The sequence below is a fragment of the Coffea arabica genome, chromosome 11c, assembly GCF_036785885.1.
Source record: "Coffea arabica cultivar ET-39 chromosome 11c, Coffea Arabica ET-39 HiFi, whole genome shotgun sequence".
Taxonomy (NCBI): domain Eukaryota; kingdom Viridiplantae; phylum Streptophyta; class Magnoliopsida; order Gentianales; family Rubiaceae; genus Coffea; species Coffea arabica.
Window position 1 is genome coordinate 43397157 of NC_092330.1, and position 12981 is coordinate 43410137.

General features: G+C 37.5%; 2 protein-coding genes across 2 annotated transcripts; one reads left to right on the forward strand and one right to left on the reverse strand.

The window, feature by feature from the left end:
* Nucleotides 1-481: 481 nt before the first annotated feature.
* Nucleotides 482-10798, reverse strand: LOC113716264 (AP-1 complex subunit gamma-2-like). Its single transcript, XM_027240555.2, has 16 exons — nt 10535-10798; nt 9792-9965; nt 8574-8753; nt 7359-7513; nt 6878-6968; nt 6133-6296; nt 5511-5565; nt 4661-4783; nt 4443-4538; nt 3657-3784; nt 3435-3539; nt 3045-3304; nt 2706-2945; nt 2439-2614; nt 1619-1723; nt 482-1146 (listed from the first exon to the last, which is right to left on the reverse strand). Exons 1-16 carry the CDS (start codon nt 10601-10603, stop codon nt 1051-1053), a joined length of 2217 nt encoding a protein of 738 aa, XP_027096356.2. The 5' UTR covers nt 10604-10798; the 3' UTR covers nt 482-1050.
* Nucleotides 10799-11278: 480 nt separating this feature from the next.
* LOC113716265 (UDP-glucosyltransferase 29-like) lies at nt 11279-12705 on the forward strand. The gene has a single exon (XM_027240556.2). The coding sequence runs from the start codon at nt 11317-11319 to the stop codon at nt 12670-12672; it is 1356 nt and encodes a 451-aa protein (XP_027096357.1). The 5' UTR covers nt 11279-11316; the 3' UTR covers nt 12673-12705.
* Nucleotides 12706-12981: the final 276 nt, after the last annotated feature.

Here is a 12981-nt window from a genome sequence, read left to right on the forward strand (position 1 = left end):
TGATGCTGTGGTATTTGATGAATGAGAAGAAGTCAAAATAAGACGGACATAAAATTTATTAGCCATACACACAGACAAATGTCTATACATTCGAGTGTGGAGACATTGGGCGTTAGGTAAAGTGCCAGGAAAGCCCTGGATCAAATCCAAAATTCTTTGGTTGAAGCATGGTCTTGAATTTGTTTGGTTCCATTTGTATTACCAAAACTTCACGCAAGCCGGAACACGTGAAAAGTAGTATATGGTTTAGCGTTTGGCAGTCAAACCCAAACGTAATGACAAGAAAGAAATGGAGCGGTTAGAAGGAGAAGATCCCAGGAACCGGAACAGGACCTACGGTATTAGCAAATGGAGCTAAAATCAGTAAATTCCGTCTCAACGGCGTTTAATAGAAATAATTCGAGGTGGCATTTTAGAGAAAAATGACAGAATCTGCATCTGCTCGGCTTTCCGAGTTCTGATTCAACTTGAACATGCAAAATCAAAAACAATACGAAAAACATTTGCCTTTTAAAAAGAGTCATTACACAGAATAAACATTGGATATTGCAATGCAAGGAAAACCTGTACCACAATCTTTCATTTGGAATAGAAGTCGGATCGACATCTAACGCTACTATGGATTACAAGCAGAATCGCGAAGGTTTTTTTTTTTTTAAAACAAAAAACTGCACCTGATACTTATAAAGAAGAAGAAAAAATCAATGACAGCTCGCACGAGAAGAAGAAGAACAAGAATTTTGGTGGACTCGAGAGGAGAGGAGCTTTCTATATGTGCCTCGCTCGTAGGCAAAATTTGGTTTCCACAATGCCGTATGCGACTGTCCCATCCTAAATGTACAAGAAAAAAAAAGGGGGCGAAGACACAATCCCCCATGCATCTGATATACCTGATTCATTCATCCAGTCAGAAGTAACACGCTGCTGAAAGCCAGATCGCCCAGGATTTGATGACCACCGGAAACTACATACATACGAGCAGAAGCTCAAACTATTCTATTTCTCATCTCATAATACATCAAAACAATTCCTTTGAGCGCCCTTGGAACTTCACAAGCCACGAGGAAAGTTGTTAATTTGCCCTTCCTCCAACATATCTTTGTTGTTCGACTTATACCCTATCCGTATGCGCATAACAAGGGATTTCTGGAAGCAAAAATCATTTCAAGTTTCGTCAGAATAGTACCAACAATATGACCATTTTTAAGTTAGTAATATACTTTGTGCCCTCCCACCGTATTTTAGTTAAATAGTAGCCTGATTTAATTTTTAACTCCGCCGCCACTTAATGGGATGAATTTTTAATTGGAACATCTGCAAGTCATTGGCAAGAAATGGTAGTGGAACCGGTTTGCAATCAACAGGCATGTAGCGGAAAAGTACAGACACAAATCTCATAATCTATCTTAGCGAGACAAAGGCCTCATTTTCAGTTGATTATTTTAGCTGATCATAGATTCTGATTTTGGATAATTACTTTTTTTTTTTCATGTTTTCGTTTGCTTTTGCATTTAGATTATAATCCTAATTTAAGTCACTTTTCATAATCAAAACTGATGCAAAATAAAAAGCACATGCGACACAAAGCTAAACAGTAGAGAAAGAAGGATTCAATTACCTTGCCATGTTGGCTGTTCGTAATTCGCAATTTTTGGGAGATTGATCCATTACCACTTGCAGGAAGTGTATCACTGCTGGCTGGATCCAAATGTAATTGAAGAAACTGTAATTGTAAACATAACATATCGTCACCGAGTGTTTTAGACAAACCATATAAAACTGCTCAGTGCAGATTGACCCATCCAGTTTCACAAAAAAATCAACTGACTCAAAGTTCATATGGGAATAAAACTAGCATCAGAACCAACGTGAATAAGGGGGTTGTTTGGATAGTGAGTTATTTGCACAATTTTACTTGCTTACATCAACAACATATTTTCCAACCACCCTTTTATCTCACATACATCACATTTAAAAAGTGCTACAGTATTTTTTTCCTTTCAAAAACTTATCCCAAATAATCACTAGAAGATTTCTAAAAGCACCATTCATCAATAGAAATGCATCTTAACTTCTTCAATACAACTTCCTTAACAAAATATTCAGGTCAAAACATGCTAAATACCAGAAAATAGAGCAAATTCAAGTGTTTCACTACCAACAAATGTGCATTTCCAGCACCAATTCACAATCATCAGTTCTGCATAAGAGGATGGGAGCAGAAAAGTTTAATATTTTTACCAGACAGTTTACTTGATCTGCGAAGCAGTGAGTATGACATGCAGAGAAACACAAAAGAAAAAAAATTCTGAGATAATAGAGATTCCCAGAATAAAGCAGGATTGTACATCTGATGCTGTGGAACTCCCCTCTTCATATACAAAATATAACTAGAAACATAAAGAATTGGAAGATTGTCCGCCAGATTATGATATTACCTTTGGCACTGCAGCCTGGAAGATAAAGTCCGTATAAGCATCAAATGTCTTATTTGAAAAGTTAGCTTCAATAATTGTCGTCTGCTGGTTTCCGGGCTGCTTGGAAAAGTTAAATGTCACTTGCAAGGTGCTGCTCTCAAATGCAACAATTGAAGGATAAGCTGGAACATTGTTTTCTGTCACAATAGACAGGAGAAATGATATTTGAGGGGAAAAATAATAATAATAATAACTCCAAGCTATTATGACCACTAATGAAAACCATACCAGGTTTTGGAGCGAAACCATCCAACAAATCCATCATAGGAGAACTTCCAGGAGGGGTGGATACACCTCCAGCTGGCGCAGAAGGTGAGGACAATTGCTCCAAGACATTTATAGCACTTTTGCTGTCATCACTAGGGGAAACCATCTCAGGAATAGAAGAGTTACTTTGAGCAGGAGGTGTCCCAATTGATAGAAGATCCAGCAGGACATCAGTGCCTCTTTTCTGCGCCTGATTTGTGTCTGAAGTGCAATCACCAAATGGGAAAAAAAAGGTATGAAATAACAGAAACATGGGTTTAAATTATCAAAAACGACAATTCTTGCTGTACCAACACAAACCTGTTTGTGACAAAGATGGTGACAAATCAACACCAAGAAGATCCTGAAGAAAATCTCCACCAGAAGAGCTAGGTACTGGTACGTCATCTGAACTAAGATCCAGCAAATCAACCAGTGGTGCGGATGTCGTTTTGGCAACTCCATTAGGAAGATTAATAGGAGCGCCTTGTGAAGTTGAAACAACTGCTGGCACTGAACCAGCCCTCCTTCCACTATATGTGGCCTCATCAAGGACTGGCATCCTTTCGACCAGTGTAGACCTGAATGTAAGTGTCCACCAGCACTTTCAATTAGGTAAGGAGCCTAAAATAATGAAACTGGCAGAAATGCAAATAGGTGAATGAAACTACATGGCCCAGATCACTTAATGAGATAAAAATATATCAGTACCTAATATTCCGATGTTTATCAACAATCGCACTAAACTCAAGGGCTCTCTGTTGTAGTTCAAGCACCAAGCTTCCTTTATACTGAACAATAACATCGTTTATCCTCCTACAAGGTTAAGTATGTATTAACTAATTGTTGCAAACTCTTCCACAAGAAAATGGGGTCAAGATTTGGAGTAGAAGTGATCACCATCATATAATGGAAGCTAAAAGAACTACATACACTGAACAAGATGGAAAACGACTTGACAGCTTCAACAAAGCAACGAGACACATTGCCCGACTAGTGAGATCTGAAGAATGCCGTTTGATAGCTGTCTCTACAACATCCACAGCATCCGACTCCGTTACCTGCTTTACAGAATAATGCCTGTCAAGCATGTCAAAGAAAAGGAAAGCACTAACATGCAGTAACATGAAGCAAGCATGCAAAAGATTTGTCATATGCTTAAATTTTTTTCAGTCCTAACAGTCAATCTTGTTATGAATAGCAAGCCTGTGGTCCAGAACAATATTACAACAAGATGAAGTAGGCATGAGCAGGCCTGTGGTCTAGAATAATATTACAATAACGAAATTGTTAATCTACTTACATTAAGCAAGATCATTGGATAATGCATTATTAGCAACAAGTTCTCATTCTAAACCAACATTGCTAGCCAAGGGTACTCCCCCCCACTAAAAGATAAAAATAACAAGAAAAAAGAGAAGAGGAGAGAACAAAGAAAACTTTTCAAAGCTCTGCAATTTGATCAGATCTCTTAATAAAACAATCGCGGCAAGACAAATTACAAAGTCAGATGTGAGTATGGACATGTAAGTATATCTCATTTTAACTCTAGTCCAAGCTAAAAGCATTGGCAAATCTCCCCTAAAAGCCGCAAAAGTTTGAGAGCAGAGGCAACATTGTTCAAATGGGACCATGAAAATATGAACATATTCGACCCCGCAAAAGGTAGAACATTGGGAAAGATAAGTGAGGACAAATTTTTTGTAAGAATTAACTTACGGTTATTGGCTCCTCCATATCAAGGAATCCAGTGTTATTGACCAACATATCACCATACTCTCCTATGCACCAAACTGCAACTCGAACGAGAATTTCCTAATGCAAAAACAGTAGAGAAATAACAACAGCGACCACCACAATGTTAATAGTATGTCAATATAACAACCACCACAATAACTTTCACCACACTGCAGGAATGTTAATAGTATGTCAAGTACCTGATCACCTGCTGTTTGGACTAATCTGTACAAAGACCTTACAGCATATCCGTGAAGATTAGAAGCATTCGTAGTAACGACAATAAGAGCGTGCCATACTTCATCTTTGACATAATTTCCAGCCTGCAGACCACAGTACAGAATCAGCACCGTACCAGGAAAAGTAAGACAAGCAGCAATAAGGACAGCATTAACCCAACACCTCCAACACATGAGGAACTTAGTCTTATCAAATAAAAGATGGACTTTATCTTAGTGTGAATTAAAAAAAAAAAGAAGAATAAAAAAAACATGACAAGTCCATAATAACTGCTTTCTCGTAAACTTAATGCATGTCTAACAATCACCTTCGCAAACCAACTCAAAAGAAAATATCAAGTGACCATCAGAAACCTATTGAGTGCATCAGTTTCAAAAAATTCTCTAGCACTTTAACAAGTCCATATACCATGAAAGGTGAGAGAGAGAGAGAGAGAGAGATTGAGAGTGAGATAAGAGATGCTCATGCTCTCTAAATCATATGATTCTTCATAATGATTTGTTTGAAAATATACAACATTGCATAAGATATTGCGTTCGGTTTACTAAATGACACACTTAAAATGCAAAATTATATCTCATGATCTAGATGAAAACCACCACAAGTGGCAAGGAAAAAAAATAAGAACCAGAACAATAAAAGAAAGAAAGTTTTTTGGCATCCAATTTAACTTCGGGTTGGAGGAAAAGGAATCAAAGGCCAACCCTTGAATGAAAAAATGATATGTGATGTCCATGTCAGTATTAAGGCCAGAATTTAACAAATAGTTTAGGATCAACAAAATGGACTATCTGCAAACTTCAAATGTACCTCTGAAAGAACCTTGAGCATCTGATCAATGTACCAAATTTTCTCTGGGGAAAACCTAGCACAACAGGACAACAATAAATAGACTATATATTAAATAACATGCCACAGAGAACAGCTGGTAGTATTTTACTGAATTCTTTGACATTCTTTACCAATCCCCAGTGCAGTGTCGTGGATATCAACTACTATCATGAAGAACACATGGAAATGCAAGGAAGTGAAAACCAAAATCAAAAGAAAAAAATAGAAAAATTTCACAGAGAAGCTAAGAAATAGAAAGCAATTGATGGAAGACAACAAAGAAAGTTAACATACTGATGCATCTATATTCTAACAGATGTAGTGTAAGACTTTTATTTCTGGTGCATCAAAAAGAGAGAGGAGTCCATCTCTAGGCTAACTTTACAACTGGGTAGAATGCAATAATCGGAGCATCCAATTGAATCATCCAAACTAGAGTATGTGAATGCCTTCACAAACATATACCCAATATTATCAGCAAGAACAATTCTCAATAGAACTACTGTTCTGCATTAGTAAATAATACAACAATCAAACCACTGCAGAAGCATAACATCATAGTCTAAGCATGAAACTAGAGAAATTGAGCCTTTCAACTTACTTCTCCACAATCGAGCAAATTTTGGCAGTAAGATCTCCTCTGAACTCTGGTTCACTTACTTCCAAATAATCAATTAGTTCCTTGGTCAAAGGCTTCACATTGCTTTCATTTACCAAAAGATACACAAGTTCAAGGGCCCTTTTACGGATTGAGGCATCTGAATCCTGAGAATCAATAGGCAGCCATGAGCTATAATTTTAGAGGGTTGCAAAGAAAACTGTCACAAAGAGGTTTCAATTCTAAAACTGCATAATACAAACTAGAGAGTTTAAGCAGGTCCAATGACCAACAGAAGTCTAGACAGAGGGAAAGGCACAATCGTTGCAGCACTACAAAAATCAAGTTACAAAGAGACATTCTCTAGAAAATATTGCTTCAGATCATTCAAGGACCCGATGACAACAGATATACATAATTCTTCCCTGTTCATTCATCTTTGTTCTGGAAGTAGGCATGATGATTACTCATGAACCTAGATTAGTTGTTTTCTTGAAAAACCCTACAATGATAGACCTATAAACATAAACAAAAATAGGAAGTATACTATCCAGCAATTTTCTGGTCAGCAAAACAATAAATTCTGAAGGGCCAAAAACCCAGAAAAATAGAAGTCAAACTTTCTATAGCACTGGTAGTGGGTAGCTGCAGGTATGAAGTATTTGTAACTCTTAACAGCAAAGGTAAGATAAAAGTACACATACTACAATGGACAGGCTTGTGGGGAAAAAAAAAAGTCGGATGATACCTTAACACACTCCAAGATAGTGGCTCTGTGCCTCTGTACTGCTTGACTATCTACTGTAATAGCTCTCATCAGCATGTTTAAAGCAACATATCTGACAAATTCACATTCAAATTCCAATTCCATAAGATGAAAGAGCATGACCAACTATGCTGGCAGTATAAAAAAAGGGGTATTTTCACGTTCCCCAAGACAGACAGCCGTACACGTACAAGAGTGTCAAAGATAAACCATCCACAAAAACATCGCCTTTAAAACCATAGTGAACAATAATGGCACAAAACATCACCTCCAAACATCCACAGCGAAGAAAAATTTCAAAAGAAAAAGAAAAGCTATAGTGGCACAAATGACACAGATAAACTTTCTTTTTCTCCTGGCAACTATTTTCACATGACAGGTCTGATGAACAAAATGACATAACCAGCCTTAATGTCTCATTAAATGTGATGAAAACTATGCAAGCATTAGGAAAAAAAAGAACCTGATATTGTTGTCCCGATTGGACAAAAACCTGCCCAGTATATTGATCGCAAGGACCCTCAAGCCACCATTATCTTCAATACTCATAATGGCAGCAACACACTGGTAGAGGATAGCATTCCCGGCATTCTTGTTTGACTCAGTTTTGGTTGCCACCTAGAAAAAGAATGTAGAGTGCCAGTACAACAGTTAGTTCAGTTAGTTTAACAGTTCAGCATGAAAAGTTAAATATCCTATCTGAACAATGCATTATAGAAAAGAAAAAGGAAAATATCCAATATGCACAGCTGCAAACATAGTCTTCCAGTTAAACGAAGTTGATTAACATTTTCTTAACAACAAGTAGCTTTAAAATGCTACCATTTGCTTTTCACCCGTTATACTAACTTAAAAAGCTTTTTAAAAAAAAAAAAATCTATTTTGAAAGCACCAGTGGATACAATTTCTTAAATAGCTTTTCCCTTCCAAAACTTGCACTACAAAATACCTACAAAAGTTTTTCCGCCTTTTCCATGAATCATGTATTTTCAGTAGCTTTAGAAGGCTAAAACAAACAAGGTTCCCACAAGACTCTAAACATTACTAATAGGTTGAAGAATCATTCAGCGTGCAAGAAGGGGGAGCACAAAAGCGAACAGGTTAGTAAGTGGGGGAAAAAAAGACGTAAAACTCGGGTTCTGAACGAAGGATTAAACAGGCTGCTATTAATTAAGAATCGGAAAATTTTTTTATTGAAACTCAGTGACTGTTCAAAAAGGAAGAAATATCTAAACTAAACTTGTCAGCTGACGGAAAAAAAAGTTCTTTTAATGCCCCAACGAAGTTACACAAGAAGGAAGAGTCAAGGGGGTTCCATGATAAGGAAATACAAAAATATGGCAGAAGCATGGGATAAGACTTCGTTATGTACTTAACATCACTGTAATTAACTCTACGGTATTCCCCGATTAGAAAACCCCGTGATTTGTGCAAAGGGTGTAAACAAAGTTCCACATTTGATGGCAACCTCAGTCATTGATGCATTACAAACATGTCACACATAGACATTTAAGGAACTGGTGTTCCAGAGTGATAAGAGGAATCATTAGCATAACAAGATCCAGAAGAAACACAAGTTTGAAATTTTTCTTAAAAACTAGTAAAGGTCAAAATTATTTGAGAAACTATATTGGAGCTAGCACATCGCAGAAACACTTGGAAACAAACAGCAACTGACCTGAGCAAGAATATCATTCATGCAATCACTAGTGTCAACATCTCCCTGTCCAAGTACACATAAAAACCTGAGCAATCTTACGTGAAGAAAAGGGTCAGTAATCCCCGCAATGTCATATTCTGGAGCATATGGACTATTCGCCAAATCCTTCAACACTTTCACCACACCCTCTGTGCATTTCTGATCCACAGCGGAAGAAGAAAACGGGAAATATGAAAATCCCATCAGTTGGAGAACTCAGAAAGCAATTTCTTTGCACGTCAACTTGTCATTGAAATTAACAAAAGCATATTTCCAGTCCAAGAATTACACTTGTTAACTATTAGTATAACAGTTCAAATGTAAAATCACATGGAAACATCATCAAATCTGAAAACATCCACACAATATCAACACATTGACCCAAGTTAGAATTGCACAAAATCAACCGTTTTTTTCTCTGAGAAGACCAAGCTTAAAGGTACCAGGTAAAGACAAAAAGAGCAGATCTAAGGTGCAGAAGTATCTCATTCTAAAATTTTAATTTGGTTGCGGAAACATGCTCCAACCTTAATGTTAATTTCTAGATCACGCAAAGTTGAGAAGGCAGTGCTTTGCCTTCATTTATCCTTCCCAGCTATAATCTGCTCCGTATCCTTTTCCAAATGAACCATGGAATTTAATGCAAGAAATACAGGATTTAAACAATTAAAAGAAGGGAAGATTTGAAAGAAAACCTTGGTCAAGCAAACATCACTTGAAACAGAGGACGCATAACAGTTCTTTTAACGATGTTGCTTTTCAGTCATAGAGGAAAATTGGAACTAGATTGCTACAAGAAAATCATCAGGATTCAGGATGTTTATCAGGTTGAAGATATCTCCCACAATCCAGAATCATCTAATCCAGCAAGGTAATGTTAAATTGGTGGACTGAATTCGTTCGATCAGCCTGGTTATCTATTGACCTAAAATTTTTGTGGAAAGAGGTGCTAAAGAACGTATAAGGTAGCATGCAGAAATTTTGGAGCTAATGTTAAATTTGCGGACTGAATTCATTCAATCAGCCAGGTTCTCTCTTGGCCTAAAATTTTTGTGGAAAGAGGTGCTAAAGAATGTATAAGGTAGCATGCAGAAATTTTGGATGAAGCTCAAAATTATGTGCAACTGACCATACTGAAGAGAAGGTAGATTTTGTTACATAGCAATAGTAGGTAGACAGAGAAAAAGCAAAATGTACCTTTCTGAAATATTCCAGTGCCTCTGAACTGACTTTGCATAAATCTGTGCAAAGCTGCACTCCTGTAAGGAGAACTCCATGGTGCTTTTCCTTCAGCAAAGAAGCGGCAGAATTTATAAAATTTTCTGCCAGATCTGGCACTTTCCTGATAATCCTGATAGTGCATAATGCTGCCTAAATTACAGAGAAGCTCCAATAAGAGTTACGTGATTCAAGAACAAAAGGAACAGAGAAAACAAGAAAAATAGGGCTTCATATAAATTTATAGCTTTATACAGTCAACTAAAGATACAAAAATCCAAAAATGCACATCCAGAGCTGCATGCGTATGAAAATGTTTAGTGAATTTCCTAAGCTGATGAGCCTCACGACCATATAACAGCGGCTTTTCACAGAATTCCTCGAGCAGAAAATGCTGACTGATAAATGAACTACAAGGTGCAAAAAAACTATCTGAAGTTTTGACACAGCAGATGCTCTCTCCAACTCAGTAAGTTGACTTTCTAATGTCCAAAGATGAAACTATAAAAAGAGGAGGCTAAAGCTGAAAAATTCCTAATCAACGTATATGATTGTTCTCATTTTGAAACAATAGCTCATAAATCAATTACTCTTTGGTGTTAGTGCATGTTCGCAACTTAACCTGATGACAGCATGGCAGTAAACATGAACCAAATTATAAAGTCAGTGCAGACACTAATACTTTAAAGCCAGTAGTGATTAAAAGATTGTGGAGACTTTACTTTCTTTCGGATGTTTGGATCTCTAAATTGCAGAAGCCGTTCAACTTCTGGAGCAAGGTCGCGGGCCATTTCTGCAGAACAAATATTCCCCAAAGCACAAAGAGCAAGTCCAACAATGTACTGATTGGTGTGATTAAGATCTCTATTGATGAGTTAAGGTGCCTGAACTAATTTCCCAAAATCCGATAGAGCATCTATACTAGTGACAATTCTTATTAAATGAATGCATGTGCTACTTATTCCTATTTTTGTGACGGGAGAAAGAAAGGCTCGACAATTGAACAGTTTTACGTGCATAAAGCTGTTAAAAGTATTCCTCAACTGTTCAAATTTTTTTTCATACAAGGAATGGTAGAAGGAAAAAATAGTCACATTTCCATATGTGACAGTCACGTGAATAATTTTAAAATTTTGGTATGCATGGAAGGGAGATAAAATCGGTTATATTTTGAGAAATGAATACAAGGCTAATGCATATATTGTCTTGCATGGAAACTTGACATACTCAGTACGATTGCCTTAAGATTCTGATTCCCAAAATTTCATGAAATATTCTCATTCCTTTTAATTGCACAATCAACAAGGTAAGTTTCCATAGATATCACCCCGAAAACTCAATAAATTGAGCCTTCTCTTCCCCACCTTCACCACACAGAAGTTCGACTCTTCAATCCCCGATTAATATTCTTGTGAGAGTTTTTTGTGAGCCTTTGAGCAATTCTTGTGAGTCCTTTTTTTTTTTTTTTTTTGGAGAAATTCCCGTGAGTTTTTGTTTATCATCAATGGAAAATCATGCAACTTTCAACGTTCTCATGCTCCCATGGCTGGCTCATGGACATGTCTCTCCTTACTTGGAACTAGCCAAAAAACTCACCGCCAGAAACTTCAATGTTTACCTGTGCTCTTCCCCGGCGACCCTCAGTTCTGTGAGATCAAAATTGACTGAAAAGTTTTCTCAGTCAATTCATCTTGTTGAACTCCATCTTCCCAAGTTGCCAGAACTTCCTGCTGAGTATCATACCACCAACGGCCTCCCACCCCATCTGATGCCCACCCTCAAGGATGCATTTGACATGGCTAAACCAAACTTCTGCAACGTGTTGAAAAGTTTGAAGCCTGACTTGCTTATTTACGATCTCCTTCAGCCATGGGCTCCAGAGGCTGCCTCAGCATTTAATATCCCGGCTGTCGTGTTTATCAGCAGTAGCGCCACCATGACTTCTTTTGGGCTGCACTTCTTCAAGAATCCAGGTACGAAGTACCCTTATGGTAACGCAATCTTTTATCGCGATTATGAATCCGTTTTTGTTGAGAACTTGACAAGGCGTGATCGCGATACATATCGCGTTATTAATTGCATGGAGCGATCTTCTAAAATTATTCTGATCAAGGGTTTTAATGAGATTGAAGGGAAATATTTTGATTATTTTTCTTGCTTAACTGGCAAGAAAGTTGTCCCCGTTGGCCCTCTTGTCCAGGATCCTGTGCTAGACGACGAGGATTGTAGAATTATGCAATGGCTAAACAAAAAAGAAAAGGGTTCGACCGTTTTTGTTTCTTTTGGGAGTGAGTATTTTCTTTCAAAGAAAGATATGGAAGAGATTGCCCACGGTTTAGAGGTTAGCAATGTAGATTTTATATGGGTTGTGAGGTTTCCTAAAGGAGAAAATATTGTGATTGAAGAAACTTTGCCAAAAGGATTTTTCGAGAGGGTTGGGGAGAGGGGACTTGTTGTCAATGGATGGGCTCCGCAAGCAAAAATTTTGACCCATCCCAACGTTGGTGGCTTTGTGAGTCATTGTGGCTGGAATTCTGTGATGGAGAGCATGAAATTTGGCTTGCCAATCATAGCCATGCCTATGCACCTTGACCAACCTATTAATGCTCGATTGATTGAAGAAGTCGGCGCTGGGGTGGAGGTTTTGAGAGACTCAAAGGGAAAACTTCACAGGGAAAGAATGGCAGAAACAATTAACAAAGTCATGAAGGAGGCAAGTGGAGAATCCGTGAGGAAAAAGGCGAGAGAATTGCAAGAGAAATTGGAGTTGAAAGGAGACGAAGAGATCGATGATGTTGTGAAGGAGTTGGTTCAACTTTGTGCAACAAAGAATAAGAGAAATGGTTTGCACTACTATTAGCTCTTTTTCGTGTTTAGCATATGTGATGGTTACAATAGCACAACCATCAAGTATATTGTTTAGCATCTTGTGTTTTAACATGATGGTTATAATATCAGAACCATCAAGGCTTATTGATCAGGTTTTTTTGTGGTTGGACTAGGTTTTGATATGATGGTCAAAATGTTAGAACCATCAAAGATTATTATTGTCGCGTTTTGGTCGTTTGGCGTTTTATCTGTTCGTGAGTTTGCCGTAGATTGTTGGCATCTCAACGTACAAACATACGTCTACTGACATATTCTATGTTAGGTACTACGTTTTAAGTAG